At 42.5% G+C, this 21,104-nt stretch overlaps 2 protein-coding genes across 2 annotated transcripts in view; one reads left to right on the plus strand and one right to left on the minus strand.

The window, feature by feature from the left end:
* Window positions 1-1,497: 1,497 nt before the first annotated feature.
* Window positions 1,498-15,710, minus strand: cdk12 (cyclin-dependent kinase 12). Its single transcript, XM_037689264.1, has 15 exons — window positions 15,098-15,710; window positions 13,881-15,017; window positions 11,012-11,683; window positions 10,410-10,589; window positions 10,188-10,327; window positions 9,900-10,070; window positions 7,116-7,305; window positions 6,815-6,871; window positions 6,472-6,573; window positions 5,878-5,955; window positions 5,345-5,461; window positions 5,128-5,259; window positions 3,916-4,133; window positions 3,399-3,821; window positions 1,498-2,323 (listed from the first exon to the last, which is right to left on the minus strand). Exons 2-15 carry the CDS (start codon window positions 14,951-14,953, stop codon window positions 1,926-1,928), a joined length of 3,951 nt encoding a protein of 1,316 aa, XP_037545192.1. The 5' UTR covers window positions 14,954-15,017; window positions 15,098-15,710; the 3' UTR covers window positions 1,498-1,925.
* Window positions 15,711-19,304: 3,594 nt separating this feature from the next.
* Window positions 19,305-21,104, plus strand: part of fbxl20 (F-box and leucine-rich repeat protein 20) — a 17,068-nt gene continuing 15,268 nt past the window's right edge. The window contains exon 1 of the mRNA XM_037688742.1: window positions 19,305-19,371. Coding sequence (XP_037544670.1) covers window positions 19,330-19,371 — 42 coding nt within the window. The 5' untranslated portion in view covers window positions 19,305-19,329. The remainder of the gene's footprint in view (window positions 19,372-21,104) is intronic.

Here is a 21,104-nt window from a genome sequence, read left to right on the forward strand (position 1 = left end):
CTGCTAACAGAACAACACTGCTAACAGAACCACACTGCTAACAGAACCACACTGCTAACAGCACCACACTGCTAACAGAACCACACTGCAAACAGAACCACAATGCTAACAGCACCACACTGCTAACAGAACCACACTGCGAACAGAACCACACTGCTAACAGCACCACACTGCTAACAGAACCACACTGCGAACAGAACCACACTGCTAACAGAACCACACTGCTAACAGCACCACAATGCTAATAGGACTACGCTGCAAGACCACATTGTTAACAGAACCACAATACTAACAGAACCACACTGCTAACAGAACCACAATACTAACAGAACCACACTGCTACCAGGACCATGCTGCTAATAAGACCGGTAACAGTAACAGTGATTTCATAACCATTTTTATGTTAATTGCTTTTTATTGTTGTATGTTGTCTGTACTCTACATGTTGTCCGTCTAAAACAGGTCTCTCTTGAAAATGAGTCCTCGTGACTCAATGAGACTAACCTGTATAAACAAGTTAATTTTTTTTTTTTAATTTAATTACTAACTGAAGCAAATCTAACTCATGCTGAGGATATCATCCCTACAGTGAAGCACGGTGGTGGCAGTATCATGTTTTTCATCCGAAAGGGCTGAAGAACTGCTCAGTTAAAGAAAAATGCAGAGACGCTCGAGAGGACGATGAGCCTGAAGCACATCTGCGAGCATCATGTTTCTGTTCCGTGTTTTTGAATTTGCCAAGACATTTTTACCAGTTGGCTTCATTAAAATCCATTTAATATATAATTACTGCTGTTAATCATAGAAAAGTTCTGGTTGCAAGGCAACAAGAGAGAGATGAAGGTTTCTGCAAACCACTGAAACGTCCAATTGTGTTTTTTATAATTAAATATCAAATCAAACCTGCTGAATGACAGAAACGAACAGATCTCATCTTAAACCATGAAAATCTGACATAAAGCGTAAACTCTTTGTTGTGACGGATTAGGAGCAGCAGTTTGAGTAAGTCCACCATCTAGTGGCCACAAACATCCAAAAATGGGAAGAAACATTAAAAAAGCCAGTTCAGCTCATCACACAAGTTCCTTTAATCAACTGAACCAAAGCATACATTACAAATCTGTTTCTTTTACAGACACTTGACTCTGCTTTCTTTATCTGAAGCCAAAACAAATAACAGAAAGAGATCAGCAATTTATTTGTGTAGAAAAAAAAGAGAGAGGAAAACGTTTTGTTGCCGAGGACACGAGGGACAAATCGGACGAAGCTTTAAAGGCCCACCAGAACGAGCTGGAGAAGTTTACGTGTGCAATCTTTGTTTTAGCTTCTCGCTTCAGCAGAACGTGTTTTTAGTTTAATGTGGTTGAATCCATTTTTCGGACTGAAGCACGAGGACTCGTGCTCGAACAGGACTGCCTGCAGATTGGTCAGTTCAGCCGCGGAGCTTTGAAGTTAAACGTTCTGACACTTTTACACAAGCCTGAGATCATTCGGGGGGGGGGGGGGGAACTGAAAACTTCTCACTAAACACTGATAATCTCATCAGACGTGGCCACTGCTGCGACCAAGACAATCATTTCTTTGTTTTAAGGAGGAAACAAAATAAAAAACGAGCTCACGGGTGTTTTTAAAACTGAGCGTCGGTTGCATAGCCCTCCATTCCACAACTCAAGTCCCGACTCTTCATCTGCACCGTCTCCAACACCACAGCAACATGTTGAGGTGAAGTTCTGTCACCCGAAACCAAAAACCCTCAACTCTCATTTAAATATTCACTTTCAAAAGCTTTGATTGGACTGTCACTACCTGCTCTTGATCACTTTCTGTAGGGGTGGGGGGGTGGGGGGGGGTCCTCTGCCACTTCCTTCAGGCCTTGGGCTGGAGCTGTCCAATGACACCCGGGTTCACCTCCAACACGCTGAGGTTCAACGGGCGGCTCCGTGGGAAAAACGGAGGTCCTGGTCCTGTGGGAACCGTGCAGCCATGGTAGGAGTCGTCGTCACCAGTCCGTCTGGAGCCTCAGCTGCAGGAGGAGGTTTAGGAGGGGAGTCTGCAACCCAAGGAGGAGGTGGAGGCTCTCCACGGTGAGCGTCCTCAGCCGGGGAAGGGTCTGGGCTTTTCTTAGAGGCTGCAGCTTCCAAGTCCTGCTGAGAAATGAGCTGAAGCAAAGCAGCAGCCACGGCAGGGCTGATGTCCTGGGGCTCCGTTTGCTGGGAGCTCCCAGGAGGAGCGGCCGAGGGAGGAGGAGGAGGCCCGGGCGGAGACGGGGGACGCTGGTCAACCACCTCGTTGACCAAAACTCGTTTCCTTTTTGAGACACCATCTACCAGACCCAAAGAAAGACAAAGAAATTAGTGCGGACAGAAAAAACAACAACGTTCGCTTTCATTTGCGTTTCATCGTCTGGAGCCGACTCGGAGAACGTTTACTTTTTAAAGATGACAAAGTTACACAATCCTGAAACTCACAAGTTCACAAGATGGACGCAGAACCAACGGCTTCTTCAGCGTCAAGATTTAACTCAACATGTTGGGCGGCTACACATGGAAAATTATTCTCACAAACAAAACAACTGTTCTGCACGTAATGACGAAATCACGTCTGATCATTTGGAATCTAGAATCGTTCAACACAACGCCCGTTCTCATTCGTCAACTAGCTACAAACGAGCGTTTAAATGCGAGTCAACAAGAGACTCGTGCATCTTCAACCACGTCACTCATCTCCTGCAGAAGTGCAGCACGAGGCGGAGCTGGCAGGGTGGAGCAAAGCGACTTCGCCTCGTTACGATGAGCGAACAGTAAAAAAAATAAATAAGGTGACAAACCAAAGTGAGAATGAACACATGCAGGTGAGGGCTAGATTCCAAATTTATTATCACTTGATAATTTATTTGACTTTTCTTCATGAAAAAGGCCGACATTACAGAGTGTTTAAAGCAAAGTCTCCTCGTGTGAAGAATCCACGGCGCCTCCTTTAAGATGAAAATGAAAAACTGTGAAAATGAAATGACAATAAAACGAGAGAGTAATGGGTGAACCTTTCCTGTCGCTCGTCTTCTGGTTTATCGAGTGCACCAGCGACGGCCAGACTTTTCCCCGTTAACCGGAGTCACGTGACAGCCGATGTCCATGAGACGCTTTCATAGGTATTTATTTAATACAACAGGTGTGAAAAGGAAAAGACGACAAGTATTTGTCAGATCGAAGCCTGGCCGATGTTCGGCTGCTCTAACAATTCATTTGAATTTTTAGTCATCTGAAGGTTTCATCAGGAAGTCCTGAAACTAAAGTTGAAAAGATATTTAAGAATCAGCTTTTCTCTCCATTTTTTTAATAATCCCCAGTTCACCCTGGCCTCCTCCTTGTTCACCTCCTAAAAACTAAACCCAGACTTGCCCTTGGAATCAGTAGTAGAAGCGGACGAACCGCGTGCGAGCGCCTCCTCTGACTGAACGCCATTGCTCTCGTCAGTTTGCGCCTCGGTTTGTGGTTTTATCATTTGGCCCAGAATGAGAGCCAGCAGGTTAGTCTGGTCTTCCTGGCTGAGAGGGGGGTCTCCAGGTGTGGGAGAGGGCTCCCTGGGCTCAGGAGGCGGCTCTGGGGGCTGAGGCACAGCTGCAGGCTGGACCTTGTTCTCTGGCTCCCCCTGGTGGTCAGAGGACTCGTTAAGGGCAGACAGCAAAGGGCCGAGAGTCTCTGGATTGGAGGGGTTAAGGAGCTGGGCCACCTGGGCCAGGCTGAGCTCAGTCTGTCCCTGGAGGAGGTTTAGCAGCACCGCCAGTTCGGTTTGGTTCAGTTGCTCCGCAGCCACTCCCAGACCTGAACATTCAACAAAAACAAATCGTTGGATCAGAAACGTCGTGCAGTGGAAACTTGAAGGTAAGATTGTGAAGATCTTGAAGGCATCCGTTACCCGACAACTCGCTCTCCAATTTGGCTGTGGAGGCGGGTTTTTCCGGCGGAGGAGGTGGGACTCCGGTCGGGCTGCTCTGGGCTCGACTGTTCTCGCCGCTGGATGTCCCAGCCACCTCTTTACGGGGCACTTTGGGCGCTTCCTCTGGCAACCCGCTCTGTCGTGAGCGCCTCTTCTTCTTAATCCACAGCTCGTGACAGTCCTGATGGTGAGGGAGACTGGACAGAGGAAAAACAAACCGTTAAATAACATGGCTTCAGACAAATAAAGATACAACTACAGTAGTCCTTCGCTACTTCGCAGTTCGACTTTTGCAGACGCGCTTTTTCAACAAAAGATTGTATATGAAAAAAACTGTGCACGACACATGATTTCAACTTTAATATTACACACATGATTGGGACGGTACAGGATACTGTACAGTAAAAAGTAAAAAGTAAAAAAAAACTTTGGACAGGCGCCACCTTCTTGTAGTTTTCTCTCAACAAGCCTAAACTATCGCCACTCAAAAGGACTACATTTCCCAGAAGCCAACAGTGCAACACCCTGAAACAACAGTGCTTTCAACTGTTGCCTTCTGTTGAAATGGGAGAGCAAGTTCTGATCCGATCTGAGAAAGTTCGATCCTTATTCATACAGCGACTTCGGCGCCCAGCGGATGAAGAGTCGCACGGAACCGGACCAGAACTGGACCTCCAGACTCAGCGGTGAATCTTAGTGCCGCCCGGTCCACTGTTCTCTCCGGTATATATAAATAAAGTCCAGTTGTTTTTGTCTTGAGCTTTTTTGAATTTGTCATTATAGCCACATTTACCTATTACATGATACATGATGCCTTACGGCTGCTACTACTCTGCTGCCATCAAGTGGCTAAAAATGGTACTGTTCCATTTTTTTTTCAGTCAGAATGAATGAAAACGGTCACATCTCAGCCAAAAATTGGTTTATAAATATGGAAAAAGATCCATAAATACGTCGCTTCGGCCTACAAGTCACAGGGCATGCAAATTATGCGAAAAAACCCCCGCAACTTATAGGCTGAAAAATACGGTAAATACTAAAATATAACGTTCCTACTTATTGGTTTTTCACCTATCGTGGTGGTGTGTGGAAGTAACCCCCGAGATAATCGAGGGATTACTGTATCAGATGAGATTTACAAGCATTTTATCATAATCTTTCAGTTTGTGCGACAGAAGTCAAACTACTGACTCAGGCGGTGGCATCCTGTTGGGATCTACATCACTCAGGAAGTCACTGAAGAGCGCTTGCTCTGACGTGCAGCGGCGTGAAGGGTCAAGGGTCAACATTCGGTCCAGCAAGTCCAGGGCAGAAATAGGCAAACTGTGCAAGAAATACATATTTTTGGTTAAAAAAAAAAACAGAAACCTGTTAATTATTTTAAAAAAGGTGCTGCAGAGCTACATACAAGGCAAACTCTTCTCGTAGTCGCCGTCTGTACTGCTTCTTGGGTTTCATGGTGTTGAAGAGAGGAAGTTTGATGACATCGGGCCAGGCTGCAGGACAGGGGCTCCCACACAGACGGCTGAAAGAGTTCAAAATAAACAGATCAATTATTGTGACCATGAAGGTTGAAACAGAGATTTAGAAATTCACTAAATGGTTAATCAGCTAATCAGTGACCAAAGAGTCAGATTATTTCAATTTCCATACATTTGTCTTCAGTCTTTTCAGACATTAGGCATCATTACTGAAGATTTAAACTTTCTGAAGAACTATACGTCATGCAGAACGTTTCCTCTGTACAAAAATATCAAACAAATCACAGCCCACACTAAGCTGCTTAGAGAACAAAGTACAGCTGATTTCAACGGCTTAAAGACTTTTTGCAGGGACAAAATTAAAACGTGCTCTTTGATTTATTTTTTAAAGAAAAGCTCTGCGCTGTGACACTTTATCATCCGCGCATCTCAGAATATTTGTTTGGGAAGGTCTGCGTACCTGATGAGCTCCAGTTGTAGAAGTTCCTGATTAGCCTGAAAGATGGGTTTCTTAGTGAAGAGCTCTCCAAGAATACACCTGAGCAAAACAAACAAACAAACAAACAAAAAACAATATAAGGAAATAAACTACAATATATGATGCAAAATAAGCGGTTCATAAAAAGAAACGTCTTCAAGAAGCAAAATAAAACCCGCTGTTTCAGAGTCACCTTGCTGGAATGTGATAACACTGCACACAAACGAAACAAGAGCAGAGAACAACAGTCCCATGTCTGACTCTTGGTCTTTGCAGTAAACCAGGGTTAGAAATTAGTCTTTTTATTTTCCAGTTTGTTTACATAAGAGGAAAAATGTCAAAAACCTCTAATTGTTTTGCAAACATAATACAAAGACACCCAAAAGTATCTCAACACTAGTATTTGAATGGGTGAAAGATTTTGGGCACACAGAACAATAAAAACACACCGAGTCAAAGCTGTGCTGCTGCTTCTCCATTTATTTAGCAGTTGGGACTAATCTGACCGAAAGTTTGTGAAAAACGTGAAGTGTGAATGAACGGACAGACGCGCTGCTGGGACAGTTTCAGACTCACCCACAGCTCCAAACATCAATGGCTGGAGAATACCTCTCCTCACCCAGCAGAAGTTCAGGCGGACGGTACCATAGCGTGATTACTTTATTAGTGTACGGTCGACTGAGGGAGAGGAGTGGATTAAAAAAAAAAAGAACAAACAGTCAGGACACATTTAAACATCTTTGCTCCCACGTGTTCAGAGAGAACAAGCAGTTTTAGACACAGAGCTCCACCTACTGGGAAGTCACTGAAATCGTTGCACCATCATTCAGTGACGTGTTATATCACATCAGGTTTATGGTTCATTAAGTACTCTTTTATTGCTTTATTTATTTATTGTACAAAACCATTGTTGTCTTACCTTTCTTCAGAATTGTAAAGTCGAGCCAATCCAAAGTCAGCCAGTTTGATCTGACCTCTGCACAGACACATCTGAGGTTAGAAACTTGGACAAGTCTTTTATTCAACTAGCGTCCGTTTGAAATGATTTCCCTCCCAGCTTTAATCAGGATACACAGTATTTTTATAAATAACACCAATGAAAACCACAAGTAACTTTTGTCACAGTTTAACGGCGGTGAGCGGAAAAGTTCAGTTGTTTCTGAAAAGACACGAGAAACGTCAACACAAGAGGGAACAATATTTTACTGAACACTTCTTACCTGTTGTTGAGAAGTATGTTGGAGCATTTGATGTCTCTGTGCAGGAAGTTGTTCTTATGGCAGTAGTCCAGACCTTCCAACAGCTGCCGCATGAAGCTGCGGATGTGTTCATGGGAGAACTGGACCAGGCCGGACTCCAGAAGGCCCATCAGGTCATGGTCCATGTACTCAAACACCAAGTAAAACGCACCTAAAAGCAAAGGAAATGTTTAGTTTTAAAGATGCATGAAGTGCAGCCATTAAATGTTAGAAAGTGGGCACGTGATAGAAAAAAGGCTCAGAAAACCTAACCTTGCTTCAAATGCATTCACATTAGAAAACATCACCGAAACAACTAAACTATAAGTTACGACACTTTGTCATTTTCACTTAAGACGCTGTAAATCATTACCAAGTCATAAAACCCGTGTTGCTCTGCTCTCTGTGACTTGAAGCTGATAAAGTGAATAGTCACTGTGACCGCAGCAACATCACAGTAGATTTACATGTTTTTCTTAGAAATAAACCATCGAACTGTTGCTTAAATCTTCAGGTGGCTAAAAATATTTATTAATGCTGCCAAGCTCTTGCTCTCAATAACTGCAGAATTTTGTGTGCAAAACATGAACTAACCTGACATAACAGAAATACACCTACTGTGACACAGCAAAAGTAAAAATGGATAGGAATGCATGGATCTATGCTCTTCTTTGTGTGCGACAACCTGCTGGTGGATAAATAATAAAGAGGAATTAGCAAAGTGCAGAAGACCGGCTCTGTACGTCAACATGGCAGAGAAACTGAGGCATTGTTTGGTTTTGCAGGGACACTACGTTTGTAATCCGGTAAAGAGCTGCGATAACTAACCCGAGCCCGGCCCGACCCAAAATTATGTGCTTGATGGGCAGGTTGGGTCGGTCTCGGACTTTTGATGCAGTTTTAAAACGGGAGAACTCACTCTACAAAGCCAGCACAGTGAAACCTGCTGACGTGTGTCAGGTCAGGTGCACGCTCAGGTCCGACTGGCCGGTTGAAAGAGGTCAAATTTAAAAAAATGTAAAAAGTCACGTTAAGCTTCAGATGGAACACCGGATCATCGGCCGCGCACGTCCACTGACCGGCCAGATGGATCACCGGCTGCGCGCGTCCAGCTCCGCACCCCGTCATCTGCGGTGAAGGAAGTTGCAGCATCAAGCCGAACCGAGCTGCGTGTTCAATTAAAATAGCCTTATTCTATATTTTCAAAATATTTTGGTTCATCTGTGTGATAGCGTGTCTTTAGAGTTGATTTTTTAAAGCTATTCGTTTTGTTAATATCCATTTGGTGACTTTTAATAAACAAGAAATCGTATATCTTCCTTTCTTTGAAATACGTTTTTAAAACTAGAATGTCAAACTGGTTTGCTTACAAAAGCAGTAAAAGCTTAATAAAAATTATGTTTTTTTTCAGGTTCGGGCCTGTAATTACAGGCAAATTGGTTGGGCCGGTTCGGGCTCGGAAAAAATGGCTCCGGGCTGGGTCTGATTTTTTTTACGACAAAATGCAACTCTAATCCAGTACTGGTAGTGAAAACCAGTTTAACTTAGTGTCTGTCCAGTCAGTTTGTGAGTACACTGTGTAAATATGGTGATTAAAAGCAGCCATAGATAGCATATTAATGTTTTGTTAAGCAGCCATGAGCTTGTTTTTATTGTTGTAAATGTCGTCTTCTAAAAGACAAATTAAGCTTTTAAGCTGGCAGGATCTCTCTAATAAAGACCCAAGTCAAAACACAAGAATAATTAGGGATGCACGATATTATCGGCATGGCATCAGTACCAGCTGATATTGGCGTTAAAAGTTAAATATCGGACATGGGTCATTCCATCAAAATAACACACCGATATTAAAAAACGCTGTTTTTGTGTGACAACCCAGTGACAAGGATGTCTGCAACGCCAACGTGATGACGTCATGTGCGCCTACCGGCTCTGACCACGAAGGAGAGGAAGAAGTCAAAATGTCGGCGGTGTGCAAGTTTTTTTGTTGAGGATGTCGGATTCTGAAGATTTCTGGACAACGTTGAGCCTCGCTACATCGTCCCCAGTCAGATATTTTTCTGACGTAGCCTTACCCGAGTTACAAGCCGTCATTTCTGACGTCACTGAGAAGCTAACAGCCGATAGCACTTGGGTGAGTTTTACCACAGACATTTGGACGTCGTGTTAGCCTCGTTAGCATGATTAGTCTTACGGAACAATGGATAGATAAAAACTTTGAACTTAAAAAGTCTGTCCTTCATGCACAGGAGTGCAGAGGATCCCACACTGCAGCTATAGGAACCTGGAACAAACCTCCACAAGTGAGACAGCATCGCAGGTGACTAATGCTAATAAATAACATTTAACACTTTTTATTTAATATAAGTTAAAGTGCTCTGCATATCATACGGCTGTTACTGAATATATGTCACCAGCTCTTACAGCTGTTGCACAATTTTTGTAGCAAATAAGCCTAAATAAGACGGATATGTTCTGACAAAGGAAAGAATATATAAAATATCAGCCAAAAATCCAATATCGTACATCCCTAAGAATAATGATGTTTGGTTATCATTAAATGAACAATGATTGTTAAAAAGCACGTACTCTTCAGCCCAAAGTTATTTACACAAGAGCAAAGAGGAAATTAAACTGACACTATGGCGTCCCTGCTCTCAGTCATGCTGATGTTTTGACTTTGACAAACACGGATTAAACAGCTTCCTCGATAATGACATATGACTAAAAACTGTATATTTTGTCCTTCGTCATCGACTAGTTTACCTTTATCCTTCTTGAAATCCAGTGCATCCTGTTTGTCAGTGACGATTTCCTTCATGTTGACAACGCTGCGGTGTTTGAGCTGCCGCAGGATCTTGATCTCCCTGATGGCCGTGATGGGGAAACCCTCCTTTTCATTGTCCAGACGCACTTTCTTCAAAGCAACAAGTTCACCTAAAATAAAAACAGAGGACACAAACATGTTTAGATGGAAATTTACCTCAGTGAAATTTTTTATATAAAAATTAAATTAGTGGCACTGTAGTTGATGTCTAGTAAATATATGCTTACCAGTGTCTTTGTCCTTTGCTTTGTACACTTGGCCATAAGTGCCTTCTCCTATGATGCCAATAATATCAAATTTGTCTACACAGCGTTTGCCCCAGTCACTCAGGTTATGTCTGCGCTCACCGTATCGTGGGCAACAAATCCTGGAAACCATAAAAGTAACACTTGATACAACATTAATGAAAGGACAAAATTCAAAAGGTGAGTTATTTAAAACAAACGGACTTTGGTCTCTTCTTAAGGGCTGTTTGTGGTACAGTGGGAGGCTGCCGGATGGGGGACTGCGGAGGTGAGGAGTCAATGCCGAGCAGAGTTGGTGGTAGAGGAAGGTCGATAATGGAAGTCCGGATGCGAACTTCTTTCTCCTTTCTCGATGTCCTCTGGGGAGGGGTGGACTTCTTTGGACTGACAGAGCAAAACAATAAAAAAAAAATGTTACTGCCTAAAAAAAAGTAAACATCTTTTTATAAAAATGCACTCATAGCAATGTATAGAAGATCAAATTAACAAGACTTTACCACAGGTAGTCATCAATAAACCCTAAACAAAGTGTTTTAAAGTTATCAGATGCTCCTCAGGTAATTATTATTTTTCACATCTGTGCACAAACCCACCAACAATTCATGAAGGGGCAAAGTTTAAAAGTGTCAATTTATATAGAACTGTTACTGTAACTAGCTTTTTTTCTGAGGTTTTAACTTCAAAAAGCAAACGTGTCATATGTATACAGATGGAAGCAAATATAAAAACATTTAAATAAAAATGAACTTAAAAAACATGTCTTGAAATGTGATATAAATGCAGCTAGTGTGACTGAGGCGCCTCACCTGTTCTGAGTGGCGCCCAGCAGTGCAGGCGGTAAAGGCAGGGGGGGCAGAGTGGACGTCTTGTGGAGTGGTGTCTGGCGAACGGGGCTGCGTGAAGGAAGTGAAACTGGCGATTTTGCCAGGGAGGGGGGATTTGCAGGAAGCTGAATAGTCGTTTCTGCCTGAGGTGGTGGTGGGGGAACCTGGATGGCTTGGCTGGGTGGCACAGGAGGGGAGGGCTCAGGAGGAGGTAGTGCAGGTGAAGAAGATGAAGATGCTGCAACTTGATCTTCAGCACTAGGACCATCGGGGGGTAACTGTGCAGCAGGCGGAGGGTGAGTTTCTACTTTTGCTAACGAGTCTTTTTCTAGCGGCGGGGGCTCGGCTTTAGCAGGCCGTGACGACGCAGAGCTCGAAGCTTTGTTTGTCGACGTAAGAGGAGATGCCGCGCCGCCAGCACTGGCACGAGCAGCCGCCTCGGCAGCCATGCGCTCCTTTTTTTTGCGGGTAAGCTCCGCGCCCAAACTGGAGTTGAGGGGCAGACGGGAGGAGGGAGGGGAGCGGCTTGCTGCCCGACTGCTGTGGGAGTTGCCCCCTGCTCCAGAGGAGGTATGTCTCTTGGTTCGGGAACGGGAGGAGGAGCGGCGAGAAGAGTAGTGCAGAGGAGAACGACTTCTGGATCGATCCGAGCGCCTGGTGAGATAAACAGAATGAGCAAAACAAGCGTAATCATGGTCACAGAAACAGCCTTTTCCATTTAAAATAAATAAAAACACTGTTTGGTCATAACGAACATGAATTTCAAAACTTTTTTTTTTTTGCAGGGTGCAGCTGTCCTCAAAAAATGGACTTTAACCAAAAGTGATGATAAATGTCAAGTGTATAACATTTGCTTTCTCCAAAACAGTTGCTGCAGTGCATGCCGTGACTCAGAGATTGTTTATTGTTAGATCACAGTGTTAAAAACTGAAAAAACTAAATTATGTAAAAGGTGAGGACAGTAAACTTCCATTTGTTGGTATTGCAATCAGAAGCAGGTCGACTTCTAATTGTTTTGTTTATCTTTACCCTAAAGCTTTTGCCTGTAAAGTTAACTAAACTCAACATGGAACAAGCTAACCCTCTATCCTGAAAAGAAAAGTTTACCAAGTTGGCAAAACTTCAAAACCTACTATCCAGGTTAAGCTCAAATCATTAAATATGATTATCAAAAGGTAGTTTGACTGGTTTAAAGTGCAAATAGGCAGGAGTGCCAACAAAAAGTTGTTCAAGGAGACTGTGGACAGAAAGGGGCAGCAGATAGTTAAAGAGCCAACACTTCCTGTCTGGTCAAGAAGGCCTACCAGCGTCTCTACTTCATCAGGAAGCTGTGGAGAGCTGGACTTTGAAGCTCTGTCCTGAGGAGCTTCTATCGCTGTGTGTTGGAGAACGTTCTCTGCACCTGCATCACCGTGTAGAACGTTCTCTGCACCTGCATCACCGTGTGGCACAGCAGCTGCACTGCTGCTGAGAGGACGGCTCTGCAGAGGGTGGTGAAGGCTGCACAGAAGACTGTGGGGAGCAGCCTTCACCACCTCAGACCACTACACTTCACGATGCAGGGGGAGGGCGCTCTGCATCGTGAAGGACTCCACTCATCCTGCACACAGTCTGTTCCAGCCCCTCCCCTCAAGCAGGTGACTGAGGAGCATTCAGAGCAAGACCACCAGGCTCAGAAACAGTTTCTTCCCTGCAGCTGAACTCGAGCTGCACATAATTCAGCTTCACCTTACTTTTTCTTTTTTTTTTTACTTTATCATACAAATATTTATTTATAATATTTTGTATTTATTTATTTGTTAATTGTTAGGCTTCTTTATCTGGGACCCAAGTCTGAATTTCGCACTGTAAAACATGCAAATGTGAGCTGGTATGACAAATAAAAATCATTGAATCCTTGAATAATCTTGGCTATAATGTAAACTAACATTTTTTATTAATTATATCATATGTTGACTATGTGAAAAATACTGCATTACAAGAGTTAAAGAATCACCTTTTGATAAACTCAACTTTGCTTCTTGGATTTTTTTTACAGCTGAATTTGAGGAGGACTACTTAACTCAGCAAAACTCGTTCTTTTAGCATAAACTATAAAACGTGTAGAGACCCTGTATAATGACAACATTGTTTTTTTGTATCCAGATATATTTTTCTGTCCAACTTCCATCTGTTTTCTTTATGCGGGGAGAATAGCTCAAGTATGGTAAGATAGTCAGCTAGTTCTGGATGTCTCCAGCTAACTGGTTGATTCATTTTGAGAAGGTGCTATTTATAGGACTGAGATTGTGGCATGGCCTCAGACTGAAGAAGTCTTTTGGATGAAAGGTTTCAACCAAGAAGAATCCGTCCAGAGGACTCAACTTATCTGGATTTGTTTACCTGGATGATTGAGCATATACCAGGTGCTTTAACATGCTTTCCTCCCCACCCCCGTTTACAAGAATCTGGTCTTTTCATTTGTCTTAAATTGTAAGAATTTCAATAAATGTTATAAATCATTAAATATATATTTTAGCTTTATAATGTCACCCCCTACTGGCCACAAAAGTCTCCTCCACCAAACCTAAAGTGGCCCATGGGCCATCACTTGATAATCACAGCTCTGTACATTTAATTTAGTGAATGAAGGTTTAAAAATGGCTCTTTAAATCAAAAAGGTTGCAGACCCTTGAGCTAGGAGAAATTAAAAAAAATGTTCCCGATAAGAAAAAGCTCATGATGATGAGGGGTGGCCACCTCCAAAAAGATACCATTCTACCCATCAACAGCGCTTATCTAAGTGCAAGTCATTAAAAATCTCAGCAGCTAGCTCTACAAAGTCCCCAGGACTTTAAGGGTACATACTCACCGAGACACTGGGCTGGTGCTGGAGGACCTGCGGGTGGCATACGGGCTGATGGATCGCCTCCTCGAATAAGGGCTGCTGTCCCTCTCGAAGCTGGAGGACCTATGTCTGCTGCGGCGAGACATGTCCCCATAAGGACTTGAGCTCTGCTGGGTCACCCTCCGCCTGTTGTAGCCGTCATCGCCCTGCTGTCCATAGCCCAGTGGACTTTCGCTGCCAGCCTTCCTCCTGGGGCTGGGTGACAAAGCAGAGCCCTTTCTGCGGGGACTCCCCCTGTTTGACGACTTGCCCCTGGGGCTCGACTTGTGGCTCTTGGAGGACTTGCGGTGAGTCCTGTCTGCCCGGCTCCTATGGGAGGAGGTGCGGCTCACCTCCCCTCGGCCTTCTCTCCTCTGCTGCCGGTCTTTGTGGGACTTCCCTGAGCGGCTGCTCTCCTTGCTGCGGCACGAAGACGCGGAGGAAGTGGTGCTGCCGACGCTCTGTGCGTTGGAGAGCATCAGCTCCCCACGTTTGGCTTCACCTGGGTGCTTGGATGAGGAGCCCACAGGAGCGGACTTCTCTTTGCTCTTCACGGATCTGCCCTTCTCGCGGTCTTTGCTGCTCTTTTTCTTGAGTCCCTGCTCGCCGTTCCCAGAGTCTCTAACTTTGCTGGGGTCCTTGGGCTTCTTCCGGGGCTGTCTGTGCACCCGGTTCCCGGCTCCGTCACCTTCTCTGCTAATGTCCTCCCTGTCGTAGTCCGGTGAGGGGTCCAGCCTGTCCGCAGCCCCCCTCTCAGACGGCCTGGAGGACGGGGGGTCCGAGAAGGTGTCCGAGTCCGAGCTGATGTCGTCGTACTCCACTAGAGGCTTCACCGTGTTGACGCCAGGAGGCACCGTATCACCGAATAAAAAGTTATATTTGCTCAATTTATGCCGCTTGCGTTTCGATGAGGAGGACATCAGAGGTTTTAACTGCACTTTACCATCTTTGCTCAGGTCTCCCTCAAAAGTACGAGCCGGGCCTTGGGTCTGGAGCGACGCACCGCTGCTAGCGTCCGTCTTCCTCTTGATCCCATGGTTTCGGTCCGACCCAGGCATACCTTACGCCGGCGGTGCCTCCTCTACCGTGATCCGGGCAGTTCATTAACGGGAAACCAGGCCGCTACCCCCAAATGTTAAAACAAAATGTTACTAAGCAGAATCAGGACAAGAATAAACACAAACACAGTGAAGGCCGCTCACATATCGAGTCCTCCTTTAGCGCCAATTCACTCCATTGGATCGTCGGCGGAGTTTTCTCAAAACAGAAAAATAAAAAGTTGCCTTCCCGTGCCGTAAAGGTTGATCTTGGAGTTAGTCAGTGAATGAAGAAGGTCCGAACCGAACGTTGGGAGTTTTGAAGCGTCGCCACCGTCTCAACGTAGCTAGCTAGCACCGCTAGCTAATGCTCGGCAGCTAGCGAGCAGCCTGATGAAAAATGAAAAAAGTCCCCTTGTGAAAGCTGTCCTTGTCCGGTGCCAAGTTAAGTAAAGGTGCTGTGTTCCTCAGAGGAACGAGCTTAGCACTCAGAAACAAGCAGACGTCTTCAGTAAAAGACGCTCGTTTCTCCAACAAAATGAAAACTTGACCCGGTTGGTGCTGTTTACATGTTCCTTTTAATGTAAGTTTGTATCCCCTATAAAACTCAACAATAAGAAATCATAGTATTTTCGTGTGCAGTAGATGTTCCAGTTTATTATCAATGGCTCTGGAAATCAACCAAGCCTATATTTAGGGCGATGTTAGTGGATTTGATTGCATCCACAGCCCTATCTTAAAGAGACTACAATCGCCATTGTGGCTCCTGTGACTGGCAACTTCTGAGTTCAGCCCGGAAAAGGGAGCGCTGTCGATCTTGGACGTAACCTAGCAACGTCCAATCACGTGAAAGGGCCCACCCACTGTTCTCGCGATGGCCGTGACCGAGACGCAAAAAACGACGAGGTTTGCCAAGTTGCTCAATATTTGTTCTATCCTCAAAGATAAATGTCATTAAATTGTCACGTTTTGAAAAATAATAAAAAATAAAGCACAGACATTATAATCTATTATATTGTTATAGTTTATTATGTGGTATATTTAATTCAACAATGTGCACAAACATACTTTTCAGCCATATTATTATGACCACCAACAGGTAAAGTGAAAAATACTGATTTAATTTATGCTATTATATATGAAGATAAATCAGGCTCAAAGCAGTCACACATGACTGTATGTGTACAAGTTTTACAAATGTGCACTACTGCGTACTATTTGCAAATGCGTAAATAGCTTTTAAATGTACTCATTTCAGTTTGCACAAGTATTTCCACCTGAATAACCTAACCACTTTTGGTGTTTATTTCTGCTGTATAGTCCATGAAAATAACATTTTCTTGTGGAAAAACTACAGGTAAAATATATTTTTCGGTATTTTCTTCCTCTGCTAAAAATACGATAAAAATTAAATTTCCAATTGTTTTTCTGAAGAAATACATGCCGGAAAAATATATTTTCCTGTATTTTTTAGCAAAGGAAGAAAATACTGGAAAATATATTTTTTTCGTTTTACAAGCAAAAGAATACCCTAACCATTTTTTATGTTTATTTCAACTGTATAATCCAAAACATTTATGTTTTTTTCTTGTGGAAAAACTACCTGAAAACATATTTTCCTGTCTGTGTTTTATAAAGGGGTTATGAACTATTGTTCCAAGTTAGTTTTAATTTATTTATTTTTCTTCTTCTTTCGGCTGCTCTCTTCTTCAAGGATCGCCACAGCAAAATAAGTCGCACAAAGACTTGGCAATTATTTTTACGTTGGATACCCTTCCTGACACAACCACAGACCACCAAGCTACCACAGCCCTCTGTGTGGAGCAGAGAGCTGCTATCTAGGGCGCCCCATATTCGGAATAGACGTTATAATCAGCCATTTTGCTGCACTGATAGCCCAAAAGTCTCAATTAATGGGCATTTTGAACATTAATAGGGAGTTGGTAAAGTTAAATTTAGTGACACTAATCAACTTAAGGATTTAGGCTCACTAGTTGACATTTTTCACCACTTCACCCAGTGAGCATTTTAGAGTTACTAGTTGACTATAGTTATTTTTAGGTTGCACTATTCGTCTAGTGTGCACATTTGTCACTAGTCGACTAGAAGACATAATTTATGTTGACTAGTTAACATGTAAGAATTTTTTAATTCTTGTACAACATGGTTTAGTCCAGTGATTCACTAATGTGTTCAAACATTCTCTTGTTAGGACTTTTGGGCTACTGGTGTATATGGCTGACTTGTGTGACTTTTTTCCAAATAGTTGGGAAGAAGCACAACTAGATGGCAAAAAATAATGCCTATGTTTCGGTGAGTATGTCTAATAATAATAATAATAAAAAATAATAAGTAAGAGCGTAAGTTGTTGAACTAGTGCGACCAAACCTACAACAACAGGGTAAAAATGACACTTGATATCAAATATATTAAATAAATACACACATGGGTTACCATACTTGTGTTTACCCCTGAAATAATCCATAATCAGAACTGAACCTCTGACCAGTGGAGGAGGGTGGGTTAATCATTGTTTTACATACTACAAATGGCTTTGTGTGTAAGGCTAACCAGGGAACACACGCAGCCAGTGGGGGCAGTGTGGTCTTTCGAGCAAATCTCTATTTGGACACACTGGCTCCTGCCATTTATAGATTTTTTTTTTTTTGTCTCATAACGCCCATGTAAAGAAATCCTCTTATGAAAACTGTATTTCTTTTGGGAGTTGCCTCTTTCAGCAATATAAAACATCCTGCCAGACATGAAAAAATGCTTCAACAAAAACATCTGGCAACACAAAAACATTGATATTTGGTTTCTAAATCATAACATAGAAAAAGTCTGAATATTAAACATATAAATATTTTAATAGTTTCAAATAGTATAATAAATAAAGCAAAAACTGAGACATTTCACTTAAATAACCACCCCATAAAATTAGTTGTTTTAAGGTTAATAATAAACTTGAGTTTAAGATTAGAGAAAGTGCAGTCTTTTGGCAAAAATACAGTTTAGGTTTAGGAATACTGCAGTCAATTAAATATCACTATATTTATTTGACCAAATGCACATTAAATTTAGTCTACCATATAAGGGTAAATTATAGATTTTAGATTTTCTTTAAATTTTCATGGTCAGTATTTTCATCAATTTTCTATTAAAGCATGTTATATAATGTTAAATAAAATAGTCTTATTTATCTAACCTTTTTTCTTTTTAACAAAAAAAAAAAACCCAATAACAAAATACTTTCATAGAAAATTGCATGGTGGTTTATATTAAATTAAATACTAAAGAATGAGTGTTAACATTTATTTAATACAATGAAGTAAAATTAATCAAACCTAAACAACATAGAATATATAAACAAACTCACATTGCTAGCATTTTGCTAAAGATTGAGCTTGTCTTTAATCATTAACATTTATTGTTTAACTTCAAATAGTTTATTCTACAATAAGAGGTGGGTGATCTCGTTAACAAGAAAAATAAAATCAACTGACATAATGAATTTAGCTTTATTCTGTCACATGTAAAATCATGTCCCACATCTAAATGTGTCCCTGCATGCATGTAAAACTGTTGTCAAACATGTGTTCCCCAGCATGAATGTGACGAACTGCCGTTCTGAACGCTGATTGGATCCGATTGCCTAAGGGGCGTGTCCAAAACGACAAACGCGGAAGTGGTGTTTCGTACTGCAATAACAAAGTTTAAATGTATGCAAACATTGCAAAATGATGCATTTTAATGGTTTTTGTGTGTCACATCAGGCAAATGCCGATTCTGTGGGTTGACAGTGTTGCTGTCACTTTGACAAAAAAAAAAAATCTAACTAAATAAAAACAAACCTGGCTTTATTATTTTGAGGGGAAAAAGTGTAAATATTAGTTTAAATTGTCTGTTCTCGTGAGGGACATTAAACTCCTTTAACATATAATGCGTGTCCATGTGCCCCTGAAGCCAGCTGGGCCAGGTATTTGAGCTACGTGCGCGCATTAAAAGGTTGACACCTCACACAGCTCACTTCGAGCTCAAACTCCGGCGAATAAGAAGGAAGAAGCTGTTCGCCATGGACGATCATCGACATTATATTTAGTGTTTTGAAGTGGTGACGGCGTAGCTCCCACTCCTGTCGGGGCTATTGTGTGGATGGATGAAGGGGGAGGAGGAGAGGACGAGCCGAGCAGATAAGAACTGGCTTATTGGCCGGGCTGCTGCCACTAAACCCACATTTTTCCACGGACGAGGGCTCGTTTTGTTCACGGTAGGCTCGTGAAACGTCGACGCCGCCGCCAGAAGAGACCGAGGGGACATGATCATCGTGAGACGGGTCCGTGTTTGCTTTTCGCTGCGCCTACACCGAATCCACTGAGTCGGTAGAACCGGAGTCCGACATGGGGAAGGAGGTAAACGGTGTGTCCCGGAGCCGGTTTGAGGTGAGCTAACCGTGTTGTTTGTGATTACCTGACAGTCGTTGAAACGTTAGCATGCGTGTGTGCGGCTAAAGCTTCCGCAGTCGGTGTCGAGGATTAGGTCTGAAAACTCGGTTGTTTTTGTTCGGACAACACGCAGCCGAGGCCTGGCAGGTCGTGCCGCCGAGGACACGCGTCGTTCCGTTCCGTGCAACGTTCCGCGCTGGCTCGGGTGAAAGCGAAATGCGGGTTTCTTGTTTTGCCTAATTCGTGCTAAAATAAAACCCGTTTGCCGTTTTCCCCTGCGCCGTCAAAACAAAGAGTGCGAGGCCACGGCGCACGCCAAAACACACACATCTACATGGCTGTTGTTGCAAAAGGGACGCTCGTTGAAGAAGCCTTTGATTTGTACGCGTTTTGTTATTGCAGCCATGTGTTAAATTGGAATTAATGTGCGTTTTCCGCCTTTCTTTCCTTTATTCTTTCAGAGGGGGGCCTCTGCTTGAGAGTACCACATTCACAAGCAGACAAAAATAACAATCTGCGTGAGTTTAACACCCAGAAGAACCTACATTCATAACGGGATTATCAAATAAACAGACCAAAAGGGGACCTTTTTGATCGGAAGTGGAAAATAAACTTTGCACGAGCTGCGCACGCGTAGATGTGAGTTATGGATGAGACGTTCGTAATGCACGAATATTGTATCCGGCCGGTGACATTAGCTTCTGTAGCCCGAGCAGTTGTTGTTGTTTAACTCCAGCTAGCGTGGGATTTAAGTGTGTGTGTTTTTTATTTTTAACGGAGCAACAGCTGACTGGAAATCTCAGGCCATTACCTTCTGGCCCGACAGCTGCGGCGAGTCTGCTAAAGCTAGCTGAATTCCAGAGAGCCGGAAACAGTTTCATATGGCCTTCAGAATAAAAGCCCCATACCTTGATCAGAGATGACATCGCTTTAAAAAAAAAAACTTTCGGAATTTGTACTGTACTTAAGAGATTAAGCTAATGTCCAAAACATTTTATAACATTTTTACTATAAATCTCACTTACCTATTCCTCAAAATCTAGTAAAAGGGAGATTAAAAACAACAGCTGTCCTCGATTAAAAAAAACTAGTTTTATTTTGAAATGTATTGGCGGAAGTTTGTTAAACTGATGGCAAAATAATTCAAAACCATAACAACCTGAACAGTTTGTCTATTTAATTCCTCAAATATGGGGCACAGATAGGAATCACTAAAATAGTTGGAGAAAACAAAAGTAATGAAAACGGGAAAGAAAAAAAAAGTTTGTGCGTGTGTGGAGGAGAACATGTATGCCAAAAATTATCCTGTTCATTCAACCTTTATTTAGACAGGTTAATCCCATTGAGCCTCCAGGAATCATTTACAAGAGAGATCTGATTTTAACAGAGTGATGACAACAATAGACAATATTAAAGGATGCGTACAAATTAATTTTTTTTAACCAGTGAAAATAAAATGGTAATTAAAAAGGATAATTAAAGGAAAAGTAGTGGAAAAAACAGCTACATTATAAAGCGATGTAGAATACTAATAATTCTTTTGTCTCTTTATGAAGCACTTTCAACACTATATTGTTTTTTCATCAATCTAATTAAATTTTTAGCCATCCTAGTGTTTTACACCAGCAATGTTTTAATAAAGATGTAGAAATTGGAAAAATTCAGGACTTCTAATAAGGTTGAAAATAAATAACTAAATTTAAAATGGGCATTTCTCAAAAGTACGAAAT

Source organism: Nematolebias whitei, chromosome 15, assembly GCF_014905685.2.
Source record: "Nematolebias whitei isolate Nwh7 chromosome 15, NemWhi1, whole genome shotgun sequence".
NCBI classification, from domain to species: domain Eukaryota; kingdom Metazoa; phylum Chordata; class Actinopteri; order Cyprinodontiformes; family Rivulidae; genus Nematolebias; species Nematolebias whitei.

What these genes read in the sequence shown, in the direction of transcription:
- cdk12 (XM_037689264.1), bottom strand. Translation starts at nt 14,953, where the DNA reads ATGCCTGGGTCGGACCGAAACCATGGGATCAAGAGGAAGACGGACGCT. An exon ending in GCCCTTAAGAAGAGACCAAA is followed by an intron (nt 10,328 to 10,409) that starts GTCCGTTTGTTT and finishes TATGGTTTCCAG; the next exon opens with GATTTGTTGCCCACGATACG. An exon ending in TTCTACTACTGATTCCAAGG is followed by an intron (nt 2,324 to 3,398) that starts GCAAGTCTGGGT and finishes TGGGTCTGGTAG; the next exon opens with ATGGTGTCTCAAAAAGGAAA.